This window comes from Nanorana parkeri, unplaced genomic scaffold, assembly GCF_000935625.1.
Source record: "Nanorana parkeri isolate BGI_ZX_2015 unplaced genomic scaffold, ASM93562v1 scaffold99, whole genome shotgun sequence".
Lineage (NCBI taxonomy): Eukaryota > Metazoa > Chordata > Amphibia > Anura > Dicroglossidae > Nanorana > Nanorana parkeri.
In genome coordinates, this window is record NW_017306367.1 from 1,020,403 (window position 1) to 1,042,834 (window position 22,432).

At 41.7% G+C, this 22,432-nt stretch overlaps 1 protein-coding gene across 1 annotated transcript in view; it reads left to right on the forward strand.

Annotated features, from left to right (window-relative positions):
• The first annotated feature begins 827 nt into the window (after positions 1–827).
• Positions 828–22,432, forward strand: part of BBS1 (Bardet-Biedl syndrome 1) — a 28,076-nt gene continuing 6,471 nt past the window's right edge. The window contains exons 1-12 of the mRNA XM_018552864.1: positions 828–949; positions 5,548–5,618; positions 8,988–9,022; positions 9,112–9,384; positions 11,216–11,262; positions 13,239–13,277; positions 13,784–13,856; positions 17,383–17,514; positions 17,798–17,904; positions 18,558–18,678; positions 18,788–18,946; positions 21,565–21,634. Coding sequence (XP_018408366.1) covers positions 918–949; positions 5,548–5,618; positions 8,988–9,022; positions 9,112–9,384; positions 11,216–11,262; positions 13,239–13,277; positions 13,784–13,856; positions 17,383–17,514; positions 17,798–17,904; positions 18,558–18,678; positions 18,788–18,946; positions 21,565–21,634 — 1,159 coding nt within the window. The 5' untranslated portion in view covers positions 828–917. The remainder of the gene's footprint in view (positions 950–5,547; positions 5,619–8,987; positions 9,023–9,111; positions 9,385–11,215; positions 11,263–13,238; positions 13,278–13,783; positions 13,857–17,382; positions 17,515–17,797; positions 17,905–18,557; positions 18,679–18,787; positions 18,947–21,564; positions 21,635–22,432) is intronic.

Sequence of the window (22,432 nt, forward strand, 5' to 3'; positions counted from 1 at the left end):
GTGACAGGGGAGGGGCTGGATTCCCCCCTCCGGTCCGCCAGCGCTGACTGGCGGACCGGACGGGTGGGTACAGCTGTCAGTCACGCAGCTGGGCGGATCCCGGCACAATTGTCGGGATCCACTTCAGCGTCTCAGTAAACCGTTACCCTAGCCTAATTGGGGGTGGGTCCGCATCCTTTGGATGGTATCTTGGGAATGCTAAATAGCCCAAATCTGAACCTGTAGCTCATCTCGCAAGATATGGAGACTCATGTTACCAGCAAAATAGCTGTAATATTGGCCCTACACTAGGCACTTTTATATCAAGGCCAACCATTTTCAATCAACCTTTAATGGAAAAAAAAATATCTAACGAATCTACCATCAACAGTTTTGAACAAAATTAATTTTATTAGAACACGTTGGGAGATTGCAGTTGGAAGCTGGTATAAACAGCCATGCTATCGAATAGTATGGCCAGCATTTAATCAGTCAATCAATCGAGAACAATGTAAAACAGGATTCTTTCCGTTCTCTTGTTTCCATGCAATCAAATTCACTGAATGATTGCACAAAATTGTGCGCATTAATAAAGTTATTGAAGGGAAAATAAAAAATCTGAACCCGGATAAAATTTGTTACGTCAGTTGCTAGGATCGTCCAATCACAGTTCTACAGTGGGCGTGTGTAAAAGGACTTAATGGTGGCGTAGCTGTTGTCGTGGCAACCGCTGAGCGGCCAATTGAGAGCACAGCCATTGGTCTCCTCGGAAACGGTTTTATTGCCGTTTCGGGGTGAACATTTAAATGTAATGGAAGTGATAATCGGAATGCCTGTGTAGTGTGGCATTCTGGAAGAATGTAACTATCCTCACCCAGCGACATGAGCACCCATCTATTTCGTAGGTATCCAGAGCTGAACGGTTACCTGAGCTGACCATGTCATCGTCTTCTGACAACAGCCGAGAGGGGTGAGATTTTACATTGTATATGATTACACTGTATGTGTTGGGGGAGGGGCACGGGCTGTGGGCAATATGAGAGTGTGTGCGGGGTGTGTTTGTGACTGGGCCCACGAAGTGTCTGAATACTTTGTCGCTGTATTGTGCATTGGAAACTTAATAATGCAGTAAAGCAATCAAGAACCTTTCTCGGACCTGGGTTATTTGCCTTTCCACACATCTTAGAACTTCCATTGTTAAAGAACAGCTCCGGGCAAATTACAAATTAACCCTTGCAGTGGGGTTCCCCTGTGCTGCAAGGGTTAAATGCTCATTTTGATCTAGGGTAGGGGTGGACAACTCTGGCCCTCCAGCTGTTGTGCAACTACAAGTCATTTGAGGCATTTCAACACTGACAGTTACAGGCATGACTTCCAGAGGCATGTTGAGATTTGTAGTTAAAGCACAGCTGGAGGGCCGGAGTTGCCCACACCTGGTCTAGGGTCTAAAATAAAATACATATACTGACCCGGTCCTGCAGTGTACCTGGCTGCTAGACTGGCCCCACAGCCTTTCTTCCCCTCTGCTCCGGTAGTGGAATGTCCCTCAACGTCCTCATGTCTAAAGCTGGCCATACACCTCTAGATTTTCTATGGTCAGATGGAAAAAGTGCAACAGATTCCTCCATCTACGCTAAACTGTGTGGATGGAGGAATCTCCCACTCGGCCAAGCTTCAGTATCTTGCTAGTCGGCCCCGCTGGCTGACAAAATACCTGAACAATTTGATTGGATGCAGGCATTGTTCAGGTATTTTGAGAGCCAGTGGGGCCAACTAGCAAGATACTGAAGCTTGGCCGAGTGGGAGATTCCTCCATCCACACAGTTTAGCATAGATGGAAGAAATGCAACAGATTCCTCCATCTGACCATGAAAATCTGCAGAAAATCTATAGGTGTATGACCAGCAATAATGCAGTGCGGCACGTTGTGATTTGCTAAGTTCACCGCATGCGCTTGTGCACACTTTTACAAGCACTAAGCTGCGTTGCACTATGCTGCAATACGTATTTTTATTTTCTTTTTATGTTTCTATAGCAACTGTTTATGTTTTGCACATTCCGTTTATGCACATAGCATTGTGCTGTGTGTGCATTGTGCTGAGCCCGACAGTTGCTCGAGAGAGAGGAGGGGACTCGGTGGCATACCTCATCCTGTCAGGTGAACGTCCCCTCCTCTCTCTGCTGGCGTCCATCACCAAGATGGCTGCCGGCAGGTAACAGCGGTACAGCGCATGACGTTGAGTGCGTATGCGATTACGTCACTGCGGGGTGTCACCCGGTTCCTGCACCCTGTGTCACCCCACCTCGGGATGCCTCTGCCAAGAATATGTAAAGACAACTTTGGTGAGTCTTTAGACATTTTGTCAGATGTTGATTGCTGTCCGTGTTATGGAGATTTACTGGAGATGCACTTCTTTTAATGGGCACCTTTGTTCTGATGACAGCTGTCTAAGAGGATATTTCCCTCACATTGGAGAGTTAACCACTCACTTCCTGTTGTGTCTACAGAGTAGGAAATGAAGAAAACTCTCCCCAGTGGGTCACAGATGGCAAAAAACCCAAAATTACCCTTCTCTGTTTAGAATGAGGGGAAAAAACCTTTTAGTTTTAGGTATACTTTAAAGCAGAACTGTAATCCACAGGGCTGGTGACATAATAGTATCCATGATACTTGCCCTTTGGGGCCTATTTATAAAACATTCTCAGAGTGAATATCTCTATGAACGAGAGTCACAGTGCATTATGGGCACTAGTTTGAGCCGAGGAACATAGAAAATTCCTGTGCTTCTTGGGTCCATCTAGTGGCTGCAAATCATGTTTGCAAAGTTGTTCACTCTGTGAACGTTTTATAGACATGCAAAGTCTGTTCTGCAGAAAAAAACTGAGTTAGGTACCTGGTAACTCAGTTTCCAGGAATCTTCCAGGACAGCATCTGAGAGATAGTCTCCTCCCACCTGAAACAGGAAACGCATCACATACACCAAATAAAAGGACGCTTACCCCCAGCATGCCTCAGTTAATCTAATAGAACCGAAGGATACACACAAGCGTAGACATATATACAATCCCAAGAGTGGGAACCATGCTGTCCTGGAAGATTCCTGGAAACCGAGTTACCAGGTACCTAACTCAGTTTTTCCCAAGTAATCTTCCAGGACAGCATCTGAGAGAATAGGCAAGAACCCATACTCGCATGGTTTTAGGGTGGGCTAACTGCTTGCAGCACCTTCCTACCAAAATCTTGGTCTTCCTCAGCGACCACATCCATGCGGTAGTGCTTAACGAAGGTTTGGAAGCTGGTCCAAGTCGATGCCCGATAGATTTGATCTGGGGTCGCCCCTGCCCTTTCAGCCACAGATGAGGCCCAGGCCCTGGTAGAGTGCGCCGTCACACTTACTGGCGGAGCCAAACCCTGAAGCCTATAGGCTTCCGATATTGCCAGCTTTATCCATCTGGCTATAGTACCCTTAGATGCCCTCAGGCCCTTTCGAGCGCCCGAAAACAGGAGTAATAGATTATTGGACTTCCTCCAGCTGCTGGTCCTGTCCAGATACTCCATAATGCATCTCCTGACATCAATTCCCGTCAGTTTCTTTTCTTCCGATGTAACTGGGTTAGGGTGGAAGGAAGGAATGACTACCTCCTGGGTGCGATGAAAGGTTGACGCCACCTTTGGCAGGAACCCAGGATCTGGCTTGAGAACAACTCTGTCCGCATGAATAACATAGTTACATAGTTACATAGTATTTGAGGTTGAATAAAGACATTAGTCCATCAAGTCCAACCTATTAGGATCAGCGCAATAAGGCTTCGCCATAGATAGCGCATGGATCTCACTCACCCTTCTGATACCACTGCTATCAGCAAGGCCACCTTGATAGTAAGAAGTTTAATCGAGCAGTCTGCAAGTGGCTCAAAGGGCGGCTCAAAGAAGCTGCGCAATACCACTGACAGATCCCACGAGGGGCAGGCTTTAACCGGAGGCGGTCTGTGCCGACACGTGGCCCTCAGAAATCTCTTAATCAGGGGTTCCTCTGCCAGTGTAGTCTCCAAGTATGCTGAAAGTGCCGACACTTGTACCCGCAGCATACATACTATATGACAGATTCATATCTGCTCCCCTTTGTAAGAACTCCAACACCGCCACCACAACTGGTTTACCCCCCATGTCGTTAAGGAGGATCCAGGAAGAATATGTCTTCCAGATCTTGTTGTGAATCGCGGAAGTCGTTGGCTTCCTACTAGTAAGAAGTGTGGCTACCACCTTGTCTGAGAGTCCTTTGGTTAGTAGAATCTCCCTTTCAGAAACCACGCCGCTAGATTTAGCGTTCCTGGATGAGGGTGCTGCACTGGACCCTGGGACAACAGATCCGGAATCACCGGCAGAATCCGGGTTTGTTCCACACTGAGCAAAACAGTAGAAAGGCATCATGGCACACTCACAAACCAGCATGTAAAACAACTTGTCTCACCACTAAGATCAATAACAGAGGTTTGGATACACGTCTTCTGCAGAAAATGTGAAAGCCGCACAGCCGCGCCAGCCATGCCGGCAAAAGCTCCGGCCGGCCTGACGGTCTCCTCTGAGCCTGACCGCGCGAGGCTAACTGCTTGCAGCACCACGCAGAGCGGAACAGGCCCGGCTCACACCGGCGTCTGCCGGATGAATTTTCGCAGTAAGTACCCAGCTACGCTGCTGGGATCGGCGGAGAGGAAGGAGGGGGGTCCCCACACTGACTGACCGGGAGGGCCAGCATCAGAGTCCCTCTCTCTGAAACACCATGGCCACCGAGGGCAGCCAACGCCTGTTTGGCTGGGGAAAAGCTCCGCTGGAACCGTCACAAACGGAGGATGGTTGCCTTCTTAAAAGAGGGGAACCTCAGGGCCTTCACCCAATAAGGGTAGGACAGGATGGGGACTGCCCTAGGAATCTTGCTCAGACAGCCCCCAAGCCGCTGGCCCTGTTAAGGAGATGCCCGAGCAGCAAGCCCCTGCCACGTGCATGCAGGCCTAAAAATAACAAACATTTCCCATGCTCCTGTTTAGGCCGAGGAAACACAAATAACTGAGGCATGCTGGGGGTAAGCGCCCTTTTATTTGGTGTATGTGATTGTGTTTCCTGTTTCAGGTGGGAAGAGACTATCTCTCAGATGCTGTCCTGGAAGATTACTTGGGAAAACACATCACCTAGCTTTTTTTTTAAATTTGCAACAATAAAGTTAAAGTTCCACTTCAAGTTCTCAGAGTTCTGGAAAATAGTCAGACCTTCACAATAGAAATAAAAGTGCTGCCAATTAGAGTGCAAGAAACTTTGCAGTTAACAGACACAATTGTTTTGTCACATAACATAACACTGTATTTAGACAAGCTGGGCCTTCCTGTGATATGTGTGGCAAATGACTAACTGGATATGAATGAATTAAGATTTAGATTCAGTATGTTTGATCGCATGATACATTGTGCGTTAGAATCTAATGATCTTGTATATGATACGGTAAACCATTAGACGTGCCCTGGTATTCTTTGACATTGTGATGTGCTGGTTTTATTTATTTATTTTCTTCTCAGTGAGTCCTCAAAATGGTTGGACGCCCATTATGATCCTGTTGCAGGTCTGAATACACTCTCATCCTGCATTGGTAAGTACATCATTATATAGTGGACACTAGGGCTGCAGCTAATGATTATTTTCATAATCGATTAGTTAGCAGATTAAGGTCGATTCATTGGATTTTTAAAAAATCGCTCCAGTGATGGACTACTAGTTTGTATTGAGATTTTTGTCCATCACAGGAGCGAGTTTGTAGCGGTGGCTACTTTACAACACACAGAAGGAAGGACAGTCTGCCTTTGAGGACTTGGTTCTCACACTTTTTTCAACGGTCACCTTGTCAGCACCCTCTGACATTTTTATGTGTTTTTTTTGCACCTGGAAGTTAAACAAAAGTGTGGTGTGAAATGGAAAGTTTAAAATTATACAGCAATCAATGCAGAATACCACCAGCTACAGAGAACTACAAACCCCAGCAATAGAGTATACAGCGCAATGTACCATCCGCTATAGAGGACTACTTTCTGGATTTACATTAGTAAAGACATTTTTGTTCACCTGGGATTTATATTTCCACATTATAATTGATCACTTGAGTCACTCACTTTTACTTTATAAAAGCTCGGCATTGGTGTTTTGTAGAGGAGGGAACTGCAATGTGCAGTAGTGTCCGGCTGTCAGTTAGGGGGAAGTGCAGGCAGTGGGGGTTGGTGGGGGGGAGGGGAAACCTCTCCACCACGGACATGTACTTGAGCACACACAGCACAGTTTTACTTCAGGAGTCACAGCAGCCCCAGCTAAAGGACAGTGCTTTCCTTTCTGCAGTCCTAGGCTGCCCTCCCCTCCCTGTGTTCGTTCCAGTCCAAACTCAAATGATTATCTCCCTGCACATAGTGACAAACAGTATACAGTAACCACAACCAGTGTCCCGGTCAGGGTTCCTGGTTCGGGCAGGTCTGTCGGCGACGGCTGCCGTCCTCCCCCTGCTCGCTTCAGTCTAACACATCTCACTGTGACGATCGTGGATGGTGTGGGTAGGTCTGGCAGCGGCCGCTGCTGCCCCTTTGTGCTTGATCAGTCACAGTGAGAGCTGGGTGAGGCGGGGAGGAGAAAAAGCGTGTATGGAGCCTCGAGCAGGGCAACTAATCGGATGACCAACTAATCGATGATGGAAATAATTGACAACAATTTCTATTATCGATTATAATCGACTTAGTCGATTAGTTGTTGCAGCCCTAGTGGGCACATTTTGCTCAATCATTGAAGTACTATAAGAAAAGTAGATAGACATTCAAATTACTGTATTAATGATTCTTGGTAGCCTCACACAGATATTGATTTAAGGCCAGATTACAGTCAGCGATCATTTGAAATAGCTGACCTTAAAAAGTGGCCAGAGAAGACTGACATTCCTGGGAAAAGTTTTCAAACAACGCAAACGGGCCAAAGCCATGACTTGGTAGTGAATGTGCTTTTAAAGGAGAACTCCAGACAGCTTTCATAATTCAGTAATAAGCCTCCTGTCTGTTTAAAGCTGGTTATACACTGTTCAAAGTTTTGCTCAACAGAAGTCAATTGAGTTGTGAGAAAGGAGCCAGACTAAAAATTTTCAACCGAACCGTTGCAGTCACTGATCATGTATTTTGACAGCATCGGGCACTAGCTGTCAGAATTCAATAGACGCAGTGGGAGATTTGGCCAACCCTGTTATTTAGTGGGGGTGGAGATGCATGTTAGATTCTCTATTAGTGGTCTATTAGTGTATGGTCAGCTTGGTTACTGAACAAAATAGCAGCCCTTAAACATATTGTAGAGCCATCCAATAGTGAATCCTTCATCTACTTCATTTGATTAATTTAAATCTAGGCAAAAATCTGATTTTACTTTGATGTGACAGAGTCCATTTTTCTTGATCAGTGATAAAAAAAAAGATATCGACTGTGATTCAATCTTTTATGATAAAACACAAACGTTTCCAAAGAAATACTTTTTATAGGCACTATATTTTAACAGAATCATTCAGCAGAAGGCAAGAGTGTGATGATGTAAAGTTATTGTTTTTCTCTTTGGTAATTGTTCCTTTTTTTTTTTAATAATCTCTACCTTTTTTTTTAATATGATTTGTGTTTTTCTTGATTTCTCAGAGGAACCAGCTGCACATCCTGTAGAATTATCCTGCGTTATGTAGCCTGATATAACGCATATTTTTTCCAGATGTGTCAAATGGTCTAGAAAGTGACAAATTGCAGAATCAGAAATGCTGACTTTGTTTTGTTTTGTTGTTATATGGAGTCATTGGAGAGGTGATCACATGTTGAGTACTATTGTTTCTTGGCAATGCCATGTGGTTTAAGAGGATTTTAAGGGATTATGAGGAATGGATTAAAATAAGTTGTCTAATACAAAGGTCAAGTCAGCCTCTGAGCAGGGAAATTGACAATATACTTATAGTACATTAAATACCCAGTTGATAAGAATTCGGTTCAAGGCCTACCATTGACTCTAAAATATATATTATTTTTATCTTTTTATGAGGCCTGTGAAAATCTTTCCCTTGCTAAGACTAGAGGTGCACCGAAATGGAAATTTCAAAACCGAAATTTAAAAAATTGTCATGTCGAAACCGAAAATGTTTTTTATTTATTTTTTATAAACTTATTTTTTAATTTTTATTCATTTTTTATTAAATATTGTTTACTTTACTTTTAGGGGCTTCGGGGAAACATTTAGGAGTCTAAACAGACCCCTGATATTTCCCTTTTAAAATAGAAAAGGAGATTGAGGACACAAAGTCCTCCAATCTCTTTTTCTGCAGCACATTTTATCAATGAACAGGAATCTTCTATGAGTGTTCCTGTTCATTCATAACATGATGACAGAGTATATTTACTATAACCACAATCATGAATGAACAGGAGGTGATGTAGATCACTTCCCATTCATTCATAATTGAGGATATAGTAAACACACCATGTCCTCAATTATCTACAAACACTCAGCGATCACTGATCACTGAGTGTTTGTACCGCTCTTCTCGGCATTTAGTCAAAAGTGCCATTGTCGGCCGATATGTTTCGGCGGCCGATATATCTGTGCATCCCTAGTTAAGACTTCTTACTTGAACTTCATAACTGCATTTTATTAAAATTGTGCAAGAGAGTGATGAATCTGTATGATGGCTATTGGGATATGAGGTGTAAATACATGCAGTCGGCACTGCCCTATGATCGTATAACCTCCTAAAAAAGACCAGAAGTGGAACTGTACTTAAAATTGTGTCTCCATAAAAATGACATCCTCACATAATTTTGCTCTAGGTTCGATTAGGCATGTTGCAGGCCTTTGTGTTCTTTAACCCCTTCGTGACTGACGACGTACAGTGTACGTCGTCAGCAAGTTGGCAAACTGAGATTTTTCTTTAATAAATCCCTTACATATTTTCTCTTTCTCCGTGAAGCTCTTGCTGATTTACATGGGGATGGCGAGTATAAGGTAAGGCTTATAATAAATGCATACTCTCTTACATACATATTTTTTATCAAATACAGTACATAAATAACCAAATTGACTTTCTGTGGCAGATGGTGGCGGGTGACTTGGGCAACGGACCTTATAACATGAAGCTGAAAGTATATAAAGGCACAAGTCTGTTGTCAGAAAATGCCCTGCTTGACATGCCAACTGGTGTTGTGGCTTTCCTGATGGATCAGAATGAGCCACGCACACCAGCTGTGGCTGTGGCTTCTGGACCCTTCATATATGTATACAAGAATTTGAGACCCTACTTTAAGTTTACGCTGCCTGCACTGGAAGTCAATGCTCTAGAGAAGGAAGTCTGGGATCAAGCTAAAGAGGTAAGATAGAACACAGATGATCTGAAAGACACCAATTATTGTATATGTCCCCCAGCTGAAGGGAGCTTAGAGTTGCTCACATTTAATTGTTGTATGGTAGCTGACAAACAGGACAGCAGGGGAACAGAGATAAATTTGGTTGGTGTTACAATAGGTTTTAGGTCAAGTAATAAGAGAAGTGATTTAAATTTGTGTCATCTATCAAACCTATCAGTCTGCGTAAGGTTTTAACACTTAGTGGGCATTCCTAGACTATTATTGTTAATCAAGTATGTTCCTTATTGTATGAATGCGAGAGGAAGCAGGCTGAATGTATTCATTATGGTCATGGAACTTGGTCATGGCAAATGTTAATATTCTTAACATACTGCAGGGAATTGTTCCTTGTCAAATATTTAAATTATACACACAGGTTGACTGACCTTTAACTGTGCTAGGGGGTGATAATCCAACAAACAGCTCCCAGTTCTGCTCCTTTGTTGGTGGCTTTTTCACATTGATACTTAGTATTTAAAAGGGAATAGTAGTCATTAACTAGTAGTTTACCATACACTTTAACCTTATGATAGAGGCTGAAGAGCTAAACCACCAAGTAGAGTCCTATATCTTGCAGGAACTCTAGTGGTGTGGTCTCAGACCTTGTAGTCTCCAGGCTATACACCTGTCATAGCTATGAGGGTGCTACTCTTCCTTTTGGAATTGTTTTTTATCTATATGATAGAGAATGCAAGAGGAAGAATGAGAATACTCAAAGGTGAATGGAAACACCAAAAACCTCAAGATGGGAAATGCACAGGAAGAGGTACTATAGCAGGAGTTCTCATTGCTGGAATCCCCAAGAGATATCCGTGACTCAGCATACCAGACTCTGTCTGCAAAATTTGTGGTTAGAATGACAATTTAATATGAATTTATCAGCATGTTGTAATATTAAAAACTGCTTTCTTTGTATCGTGTCAAGTTATATATAAACGGTTAGCCTTGCTTGCTCCTAAAGCTGGCCATACATTAGTGGAATTTCAGCCAAGTCCTGCTGACTCAAAATTTGATCAGCGTGGCCCAACCGGGACCCCCATTTCCCTTTTGTTGAAGGAGCTGGTCCAATTGGCTTCATTCACTGTTCAGGAATTCTGACAGTGGCATACCCGCCATTGTTAGAGAGGGGAATCCCCATCTCTGTGGTTTGCGTGGATGTGGAAATAAAATGTTTTTTCTCTTTCAGCTAGCAGGGCTGAATGAGAACAAATGACCCGTGTATGGTCATCTTACCATACAAAGCTCAGCTTCTAGATAGTACATTGCTGACCCTATTATTTTATGACATGCCTACTCATACAGGATATACCTGACTGAAAACACCAAACAGTTTATAGTGACGTAAAACACACCCATTGCTAATTTGGGTCTTGGTTACCTGGTGAAGAAGCTTTTGTTTCATGGCAAGAAACCAATACCTTTTTTTTACTCAAAATAATAATGTGATCTTGTAATGCTTTTATGACTTATGTGAATTGTAATAATAGATCTACAACGGATACCACTTAGGGACATCTTTATAAAACAGTGAATGTGACTTATACCAAACATTCACTAATGGTGAATCGATCACTGTAATATAAAACACATGCACATGGAAGATTTACCTGCACTGAATGTTTGAATGTCAGATTTACTGCTTGAAAATATGCCCATTAAACAGGATATACAACCTATCGATAGCACTTTCTGATGCCATAACATGCTGTTTATTTAAATATTATTTGCACAGAAAATAGAGGGGTATATTGCAAATTATTTGACACTTTTTTTTATTGTTTCATCTCTAATATAGGACAGAATAGATCCATTGACTTTAAAAGAGATGCTGGAGGGAATCAGGTATGAGTTAGGTTCTGATACCCCTAATTCTCTATTCTTAGACTAGCAGTTCTGTGGAAGCCTATTGTCTGCATTTATGTCTGTCTTGTCTACTAAACATTTAACTAAAATATATGTGTGCGTGCTATACCATTTCATTCGAAGAAATCTGTCACCCAAGTTCATGAAGACTTTAATGTACTAGTTAAAGGGTTAAAGGAGAACTCCAACAAACAGCTACATATATAGTTGTGTAAACGTGAACTGTTTTACTTGGCAAAATCATTTTATCCAGACAGTTTGTCAGTCATATAACCCTGCCACACTCCTCTGAAAAGTAAGAGGTAATAATATTTCCTAGTCCAGCTGCGTAGCTTAATGTAAATTTAGGGTTCTCCTGCATTAAAACAAGTGCTTTTACCTCCTTTGTCAGGACCTACCAGCACCATGTGGTGTTTTGTGCGTTTTTTTTATTTATTTTTTATTTTGACAAGTGTAGACTTGGACTGATCGCCATCACATACACTGTTTGAACATTTTTAAACAGGGAGATGCCCTTTAAAGAGAACCATGGCCGTGAATGTGCTTACGATAAAGTTCTGAATATTCAGTCTTTAACATAATTATTCTGGTCTAGGGTTTGGTTTCTGAGGGCTGAACAAAATATTTTTGGTTTATTTTACCTTTTAAAGAGGAAAAGAAAATCCTCCCTGACCCCAACACGGGCTGACTGATTAGTTGCCAATATACAGTATTACCTTATTACCATTTAATAATCACAATTGTGGTTATTTATATTTAGGAAAATCATCTCGTCTTTTTATTCAATTCCATTATTGAATTTGCGATTACTAGCGATTACAGGCAGCGGTGCCTGTTAACATACAACCTATAGAGCCGGCGGATCAAGTATCGCAGCACTGAATACTGAAAAATGGCCTGGCCAGGAAGGGGGTCTAAACACCTGGTCTTGAAGTGGTTAATAAATATTGCTAGGCACATGTGAAAATAAAAAAAGCAGCTCTCGCTGTAATATGTACCCTGTCTCCTCTTCTGAGGGTCATTTAACCCACTTCCTGTGAGCCAGGGGGCTTCCTCAGGGTGCGTCCTCAAGCCATTCTAGACATATTAAAGAATGCTCCAAAGAGGGCACAAAGCTCTTTATGTGGTGCCCTTTTTTGCAACATTTAGGCCCAGCCCACCACCAGAAAAGAGAACACCCATGTCGTCTTGTGACTATGGCCAAGGCTGCAGGATGTGATTTTATATATATAGATAGATAGATATAAATATTTATTTAGTTTTATTTAATTTTTCTAATGTCAGAGGGGGTCCAAAAAATCTGGAATTGGGCTTTAACTACTTTTTATTGTGAAGAACCTCTTCCTATACTGGTGGTAAAATCATCTTTTATGTGTTTATAACTAATGCCTCCTTGCCCTTTTATGTAATTCTTGGGAAGAAATGCTTGCCAAATCTTCTTTTTACTGGCTAACTACGGACCTCTTGAAGCCATTTTGTCCCCAGATAAACATTCCCAGTTTTCTTTTCCTATTCCTTTTACTAATTTTGATGTCTACCTTTTGAACCTCTTCCATATCCTTTTTACATTATTGTGTCCAAAGCTGTACTGCTTATTCTAGACGTGCCCAACAATTGATATACAGAATGTAGGGCAATACTTTCTTAGCATCATGTGTTTTTTGTCTTCCTTTTAATACATCCCAAGGTTTTGGCACTGCTGCTTAACAATCCTGCTTAGCTTACTATTAGGCAGCGTTCCCAAATCTATCTCTGTTTTCTCTAACTGTATTTCTTTTTCTGTATAGGAGGCAATACCTGGGTTCAAAACTTCGTATTTTTTCATTTTAAAACATTGTTGTTATATTGATACATTTACCGTGCTGTCCCCTTTTATATTGCCTTTTGGATAGTGCTATGTAAAATTCTGGCACTTGAAAAAAAGATTTAATGTGTGATTTTGTATCTTTCTGCAGGGATAAAGCAGAGATTCCTCTTTCAGTGAGATCACTCCGGTATGCATAATTCACAGATGTCCGTTAAAAAAACATCATCTCCTTGCTTTGTTATACTTGCACATTAGGGCACACATACCTTACAAGTGTGGCCTTTTCCAGCACTGTCCGATCGATCTACGGTCCTCACCCACCGGTGCAATCTCTGCAGCTGCCACTTCCAGGTTCTCGGAAGTTCTCTTTGACCATTGGGTGGCCAATGACGATGCAACTCATGCGCGTGCGCACAGGAGTTACACCCTCCCTGGCACCCGGTCCATTCACACCATGTTAGTAATGATGTGAATCGCCTGAGTATATCTGCTGCACGACACATGCACAATACAGTTACACAAAAAACATGCTGGGGAAGAGGCGACTTTGCAAGCCTCTTCTGCTGAATATCCCAAACGCCCAACCATTTTCATTTATTTCACTCTACTTCTGCTTTAATATTCATAATTCAGTCAGCTGTAGTCTGAGCAACTTACCCCACAATGACCATCTGGCTCTCTGCTGTTCCACAGGTACCTGATGCTTGATCCACAAGAAATGGAGGCCTTTGTGAACACTTATAAGCAGTTACCTCTGAAAAGACAGGTAACCATCTTGCAGTTTTGATGACATTCATAGGCTTGGGGGTTTGTTTCAATGAACCCACTGACATTAACATCCTAGTTTCAGAAACCTGCAGTTTCAGCTGGTTTAGTTGACTATAGGGCAACATGTGAATTATGAATGTCTTACTGTAATAAGTAACTTTAAAACCTTACCAACAGATTAAAGTAGTTTTCAGACATGTGCGTCCTTTGTTCACCTCTGATGACCATATATTTCTGCATGCGTATCAAGTAGAATAAAATATTGTTACCTAATGGCTGAAATATCTTTGGATACCCCAACGACCTTGAGGAAGGAATGTTTTCCCCTTCCTGGTTTACCCATGTTCAGTGTTTCATTTTAGTGAATAGGACCAAACAATATTTTTATAGAAAAACAAATTGTAGATTTTCAGTTTTTTTTTATTCTAATGTCTACCAAGAAATGCAGTTCTAGTTTTCTAGGGATACCATTTTAGAAGTATATTTTGTGTTTGTGCTTATAAAGGAGATTGTGGGAGCTCTGCTACGTGTGAATGGCGAGAAAAAAAAGGCTGTTTTGCTGAGAAAAGTCTAGCCTTTTTTATTAACTTTTTTTTTTTTCTTCCTACTATTTTTTTTTTTTTCAATCGTTATTTCTGCTACATCACTGATTGAGCTGGTCTATACATGGCAGCTATCCTGATCAGCCTTTTCTCAGCCTAGCTTTGGAGTGCCGTACCTGGACCCCACACCACTGAACATTGTAGGGCTTGTCTGGAAGTGATCTTCAGGCACTGGGTTCCGCTTCTGGAGCTTTTCCAGACATCAGGCACCTGTAGTTTGCCATAGAGCACTTTCTGGGTCTAGAGCCATGGAATTGCCTCACCGTTTGCCCTGTCTATGAAGACTCTCTCACCAAAAGCTGCCTCATTATTGGCATTGCTGAGCACCCTCAAATTTTCCATGCTGATGGCATCCTCTAGGTAGAGTGCCCTGCACTCTGTGCTCTCTTTCCTACTTTTTAGTGTTAAGGAAGCATCTTCCCGTTGTTGGTTGCAGGAGCCACGTAGAACTCAGATCTTTAGTCCATTTCTACCTCACATCTACGGTAACTTGGTCACCTTCGGCCACTTGATTCTATACCTGCTTCGTGTGGTTGGGTTCATGAATACCTGAGGCTTTGCCTTGTACCTTGAGCTACATTGCTGTTTCGCCCTGCGGTGCAACATTCTAGACACAGGGTGGCCAGTCCTGCTATATTGGATGACTGACATTTTCAGTGCTGCTTTCAGGATGTCAAATAATGCAACCAGTGTTTACAGCCTGAATATTTGCCCTCTGCTAGAAATTATACCATCTTCTGAGTTTGCTCTAGCTCCGTAGGGCATCGCCACCTCCTCTGCTCTGTCCAGAGAGGATTTCACTGCAGTCATGCAGGTTTATATGGGCTAAATAGCACAGATGCTGACTCTGACCACAGATGCTACAAGTAATCTACCATGCCTTCCCCCCACAGGTTCTCTATTTGATCTGCCATTGGTCGCTATGAATCTGCCTGCCGAGAGTCTCTCCAGTCCTTGACCAACAAATCTGCTTCTGAGAAGTCGTAGTCTTCTGCTATCAGTTTCAGACTGAAAGAAACAAATTTGTAGCCTCTACTAGGAATGCACCGATACCGGGCATTTTCACAAGTGCATTTGCCTCGTTTCTAAGCGCTGATACCGGCGCCTAAAATTCTTCAACTGAAGCCGGCACTGTAAACCGGTGCCGCCGTTCACAGGAAGGCTGCCAAGGTCCTAGCAGCCTTCCTGTGAGTTGCGGCGCCTGTTTACAGCGCTGGCCATAAATCTCCTCCTTGTCCTTCCTGTGGAACCCCACACCGCCCGTGAGAATGGCTAGGACCCCTGGTGAGACCCTGCACAGTCCACCATAGACCCTGTCCAGCCCACCATAGTTCTCGCCCAGTGCAGACCCCGCACAGTCTCCTGAGAGCCTGCACAGCCTCCAGAGGCCCAATACAGCCCCCCTGAGACCCCACACAGCCACCTGAGATCCTCTGCTGGAGACATCAGGCTGGCACCCTGGAGCATCACAGAGTATGTAGCATCATATTATTCTGCATTGATGTATAATGCATTGCTGGGATTTGTAGTCCTCTATAGACGGTTGCCATTCAACATTGCTGCATAATGTATCGCTGGGATTTTTAGTCCTCGATAGCTGATGGTATTATTCTGCATTGCTGTCAAATGTATTGCTGGGATTTGTAGTCCTCGGTAGCTGGTGGTATTCTGGATCGCTGTAAAATGTATTGCTGAGATTTGTAGTCCCTCTACAGCGTGGAGTCAGTGGCAGAACTGCCAGGGGCTTAGCATTTGCAGCTGGGACCGGGCTTGGTGCTGCACCACTGTCCTAAAATCATTAGTCTGTATTGTTTTAGAAAACGTGTCACATGACACTAAAAAAAATGTTCAAACTACAGTATACTATAAGAACATATCCGAAGCTCCATTTTTCAGAGTTGCACAGTGTGAGAAGAGCATTTATGAAAGCAAACTTACTTTTCTTGTGTGTTCCTTTACTAAAATACAGTGTACTGCAGTTATTTTTCTGTGCTAGGTTGGAGCTTTTGTCATATACGCATGCATCTCCTTATAATGGCCCCCAAGCATCCTCATCAGGTCTTATTTGTCACTCGGCAATCTTGTGTCAAAGTTTCAGTCTCTAAAATGTCTTCTATTCTCATCAGAAATTCTTATGCTGGCTACTGAAATATGTTACCTGTAAGTTGCATCTAAAATGTACCAAACATTTGTATCTAAAATTTTAATGAGATTGTGTTGGGCATGTAATTTCTGGGAGGTTTACTTTTGTTTAATTATGTATTATTTTTGCAACATCAACTCCTGAATTTATTTCTGCATAACATCCCAAAGCCAAACCCCAAACCGACAGCTAAATGCATACATGTATACTGTTTACCTGCTAAAATATTTGTAATTCTGATCGACCATCTTGTGACCCTTGTTGGTTGTCAGGCAACTTAGCCAGGTCCTGTACTGCCCAAGACCATTCTGAAGAATATGTTGCAGTGAAACAATACAGTTTGGCTTGAGAACAGTCACTGCCTTTGATTAGTCAGTAATGGAGCATCAGCAAGCTGACAAGGACATCACTTTGCTCTCTGTCTGCAATATCCCAGTCTTAAACTGGCAGAAGTTTGCAGTGCAACAGAACTGCTGTTACAAGAGGCAAATGTGAAGGAAAATGTGGGTATTTAAGCTAGTTGTGTGGAGCAAAACATGTAATGATTTTTAATGATTGTTTAAATGGTAATTTTCATATCTGTTACTGCTATGGAAAGAGTGAAGGCAGTAAAGATAAGCTTATTGATGCAGGAGTTCCTTAGTAACTTGTTGGGGATTAGCCATTTGTTTTTATATCTGTGTTGTAATAAAGATTCATGACATAAATATATATTCCTAGACTATTGTTTATTAAGAAATACATACTTGTTTGGAAGCACTTTTGACTGTATGTTGTAGACCGTGATCACATGTATGGCAACTCTGAAGAAGAACATGGCTGATGAGGATGCTGTGTGCTGTCTCGTTATCGGTACAGAAAGTGGAGAAATATTTATTCTGGATCCAGAGGCATTTACTATTCTATCTCGAGTGAGTACAATTTGAATGCATTTACATTATATATAATTTGCACCGCGGGGACCACAAGCTGTGAATGTAGAAGTGATGTGAATGTCTAGTGATCAGTAGGTGTCAGAAACTTGTGGCAAGTTTCTGCTTTTAAAGCTAGTGTGTACTCGGCCAGCTTTACTAAACCTATTATTCTGAAGGTAAAAATAATGCCAATAAGGCAGAAGTTTATGGTGCTGTAAAAAAATGGATTTATAACCGTGCAGATTGTAACAGGAGTCACTAATAGCTGTTGTCTTGACAGGTCAGTCTTCCCAGTGTACCCACTATTTTGGATGTGAATGGACAGTATGACATTGAATATCGTGTCACAGTAGCTTGCCGTAATGGCAACGTCTACATTCTTCGCAGGTAAGTAAGCCTTTAAATATGTTTCACTAACTAATTGTTTACAGCCCATTATAGGGAATAGTAAAGGACAGTATTAGTTGCCCAGCAGGTTTATGTTCTCTATTATGGGTATTACTTTGACCATGATGCATTCTTCAAAAGTAATCTGTTACCTTTCTGTGATGTGTGATCACATCAATGTGAATAATTTGAACCTGGGTTGATGATTAAAAAATTTGTACAGTTTACAAATTGTATTTTTGTGTGAGAACTGCCTTTTTATTTGATATGCAGGCTCCTCTTTTTTATTAATAAGCACAATACAATTCTTTCCGCTCCCTGTTCCAGAACAAGCATGTTGTAAACGAGTGTCCAAATGTCATATCTTTATGCTTGTTAGAGGTCAGTGACTTGGAAAACATTGAAGCCAAAGCAATAGCATTGCAGTCGAAGAACTGGCATTCTATAGAGGGGAGGTCACCAATAGCAGTCTCCATATTTCCTTCATAGCAGGTTCCTTAAAATACTGTAGTCATTCAGTAAGAACATTGATTGTGCTGTCTGACATAAATAAAACCACCAGATCGATCACTTTCAATTCTGTATCAAATATAAATAACTAAACATTAATATTTACTGAAACTAATATACACAGTTTTGATGGCTTTTCATAGAGACTCCAAGCGTCCCAAATACAGCATTGAGCTGACTGCACAGGTGGTAGGATTGCTCCGTGTCCAGAAAAATATCATTATTGGAACATCTCAGGAGACTTTGCATGGATACTCACAAAAAGTAAGCATGTCTCAAGAGGAATGTGTTCAGAATGACATTTGCCATAATTGTGTCACTGCAGTGTGAAAACATTAAACACTCGTGTAACATTTCTATCCTACTATAACAGGGAAAGAGGCTGTGGACAGTTACCCTCCCTGCATCTATCATGACTATGTCTTTGTTGGAGCAGAAGTCCCGCAGTATTCAGGCTGTGTTGGTGGGGCTGAAGAATCTGGAAGTTCATCTGTATAGAGATAAGAATCTGTTGAGTGTTATTTCAACCCCAGTGAGTTCATGGAAACTTTTTATTTTACTATTTTCACACAGTTTATACTCCCTGATGAGCTCTCTGGTAACTCACATGTATATGTGCTCAACCAGCGCTGTTCTGTTTATGAAATTTAGAAATGCTATGGTTTTTTTTAGCAACCATGAGCCAAAAGCAATGATCAGCATATAGAAACCAATTTGATTCTAGCTACCATCAGCAATTCACATATTACTGAAAAGTGGCCATGTTCACTGATCAAGGTACAGGCATACTTTCCTTGTTTAGACTAATGGCGGCCAAAATAGGCAGTTGTTGCAAATTATATAAGCATACAGTATGTTATGATAAGGCCTACACAGCTAAATTAACTTCAGTGTGGAACGGGTCCTTAAAGCTTATCACAGAATGCTAAATCTGTGTATTCAGTCTGTGATATTTCCCCCTTTTCTTTTGTCCTTTCACAGCCTGTACAGAGCATCTGTAGATCAGCTGAATCTACAATGAAAGTGAGCCATTTAAATTATGATTGCCAGTTTTAATTCTAATGTCACTCTATGTGAAAGTTTATAGCTTAATGAAAGCTGACTTCTAATTGGTTGCTACTGGCCACAGCACACTGTTTTTCACAGCACTATATTGTTAAAGTGACATTAAACCCTCAGATGTTTTAACATAAACCAATACTGTAATGTGTGCCTTACTGTAATCCATGGTTGTTTCCCTACTCTTTGCTGCTCTTCTTTTTAAATCCTTATCTCTTCTCATGCTCTGCAGAACTTCTGTTTTGCAGCAGACTGCCTTGTCTCTGAAATGGATACATGGTGTCTGTGTGTAGGTTCACAACCTGAGCCAGCACTACAGGAAGAGGCACTCAGCTGCAAAGGGAAGTTCTCCCCAAGCATAAGAAGATATGACGATTTAAAAGGAAGAGCAGCAAAGAGAAGGGAAACAACCATGGATTACAGTAAGGCATACATTACAGTATTGTTTTATGTTAACAAAATCTGAGGGTTTAATGTCACTTTAAATAAAACCGTACTTTTTCTAAATACTCTGCCTGTATTTTATTCCCTCTTCTCTAATTTATCACAATTATTTTTGCTGTGTATCAATTCTGCTTTCTCTTGTTTGTAACAATTGAGGTTCACCTACTCTCCCACAATTTATGACAAATTTATATGTACCATCCAATTTAATATGTGTCTATAACAGTCTAAAGGTTTCCAAACACCTTTTAGGGTATTAGTCACCGAGCACATATTGACTATGAATCCAAATACAGATTATTTTTTAACTGATAAATCAACAGAGGATCTTCCTTTTGGCTTGCTAAAATTAAAGCTTTCAGAACAATGGGTCCATCCAGGGAAACGGTGTTTATTTTTCCTTATTGTGGTACTGTTCCAGTTAAAAACCTTTAGAGCTGGTGGGGGAGATCCTTCGAGAGCATCTGTTTTTGACTCCGCTTGACTAACCTTTGTACTGCTTTGATACTTATATTATTTCCTATCAGGTGCCATGTCATCACATGTTTCTCTAACAAAGTTCTAAATATCAGTTAAGTTTGACAGGGATTCTAACCATACCCCTTTAAAAACTAAGGAGAAATAGTTAGGCTGGACATAGTTTAAGAGAATTTACATTTTCAGGGTTTTAAAAAAATGTCCATGTTAACTTCAGTACCACACACCTGAGAGATTTAATCAGAAGGGACAAGAACAAGAACCAAATTAGTATAATAGACCCCATGTATATACTTGTCATTGTTGTTTCCAATCCCCATTGTCCACTCGCAAGCAGACCACGGGGGTCCAGCTGGTTGAGGTAAATGGAAATAACACTCTGTGCTATGAAAGATTCCCTTTGGGAAGTACTTTTAGTTTCTTTTTGGAGAGGCTGTAGGATGAGGGGTAGCCGAGCACCCTGCTTGCTGCTTCTCCGAGGTTTCCTATATAGCACACTGTCAAAGGCAGAAGCTATATCTTAGAGGATATGGCAGAGCTAACAGCAACAATAGATCTGCCATGAAAATACAGGAAGATGAATAGGGTTTGTTTGTCCTTATTAGTTTGTATCTGAGAAAAAGGTAGATGTCCTTGTTCAAAAATATGCTAAAGAATATGTTTACCAACAATCACATAAATATAACTACAGATCTCACTTTGTGGCTTATCCCACTTCTTGCCTACACGGCCTTCTCAGGGCAAGCAAACCATTATAGCCTGTCGAAGCAAAAATACTTTGAGTAAACTTTATAATAGTAACTCAGAATTCGTACTCACTGAAAATTCACTATAGGTTCCTTTTTAAAACACAAAACCTGTTCCTCTAAAGATGTAAATGTGAAACCCAGAGAGTATACAATATTGGACCACTAGCTGTGAGGCGATTCCAAGCAGTTAGACTGTGGCTGCATGATTGGCTGCTCTCATGCCTAATGTTTGCTTAAACTAGTTTGTATTGATTCTTCAGAGAGTTAAGAGTTCTTGTTTAGATGTTTACATTGTACTAATAGCACTTTGCAATGTGTGCACCTGATATTGCCTGCTCTCTGTATAAGAAGTGTATATAACCACTTACCCTTGTAGGGTAACATGCAGTAATAGCATTCATTAAGCTCTGATTTCTCTCAGGATATAGTGACCAGTCTATGCTTTGGAAGATATGGAAGGGAAGATGACACTTTAATCATGACTACAAAAGGTAGCATACAGATCACTAAGTATAACAAAAAGTAAATGAATAATTAAATGTACCTATGTTATATGCAAATTTTTACTTTTCATGTTCAAGCTGAGCTTGGCTGTACAGTGTCTCACCTACTGAGTTTCCACCCTATTGGTAAGTGAGGCCAAAGGTCAACAGGGACACTTGAGAGATGTGGGCAGGCCAAGCACAAACTTACAGGGTAAATCCACTTTCCCACAAAATTTGAGAAAATTAACTTACCCACACTACTTTGTCACCTCTCCCTGCCCCCATAGTTCACACCTTTGCACTGCAAGCGCTAACCCCATACACGATTACACCACACTGCAGCCCAGGGCTCAAACTTTCCACTTGCCTGCTCGCATTCGGCAAGTTGAAATAAAGTGAGGGTGAGTGGAAATTGGGGTCTTAAAGTACCGGCCCGCGAACCAGTACTATGTGTCCCGCAGCCAACTGACAAGTTAGGCACACGGTCACGGACCGCATACCTGACATGCAGGAGCAGCTACACGGTCTGCATCTCTGTTGGATGCAGACCACAGAGCTGCTCCTGTCATTGCTGACATTCAGATCCTTTCGGCCGGCGTTCTCACAGTTCTAAGTTCTGGCGAAAGGATGGATTAGTAAGGTGTGCACCAGACCTTACTAATCACCACTGGGTCACCAGGGATTGTGTCTCCTCCTTGCAAAGATGTAAGCAGGTGAGGGGGCTCTCACGGGGGTGTATTATTTTATGTGTGGGTGGGGCTTAAAACAGGGAATGTATTTTATATGTGGGGGGGCTTAAAACTG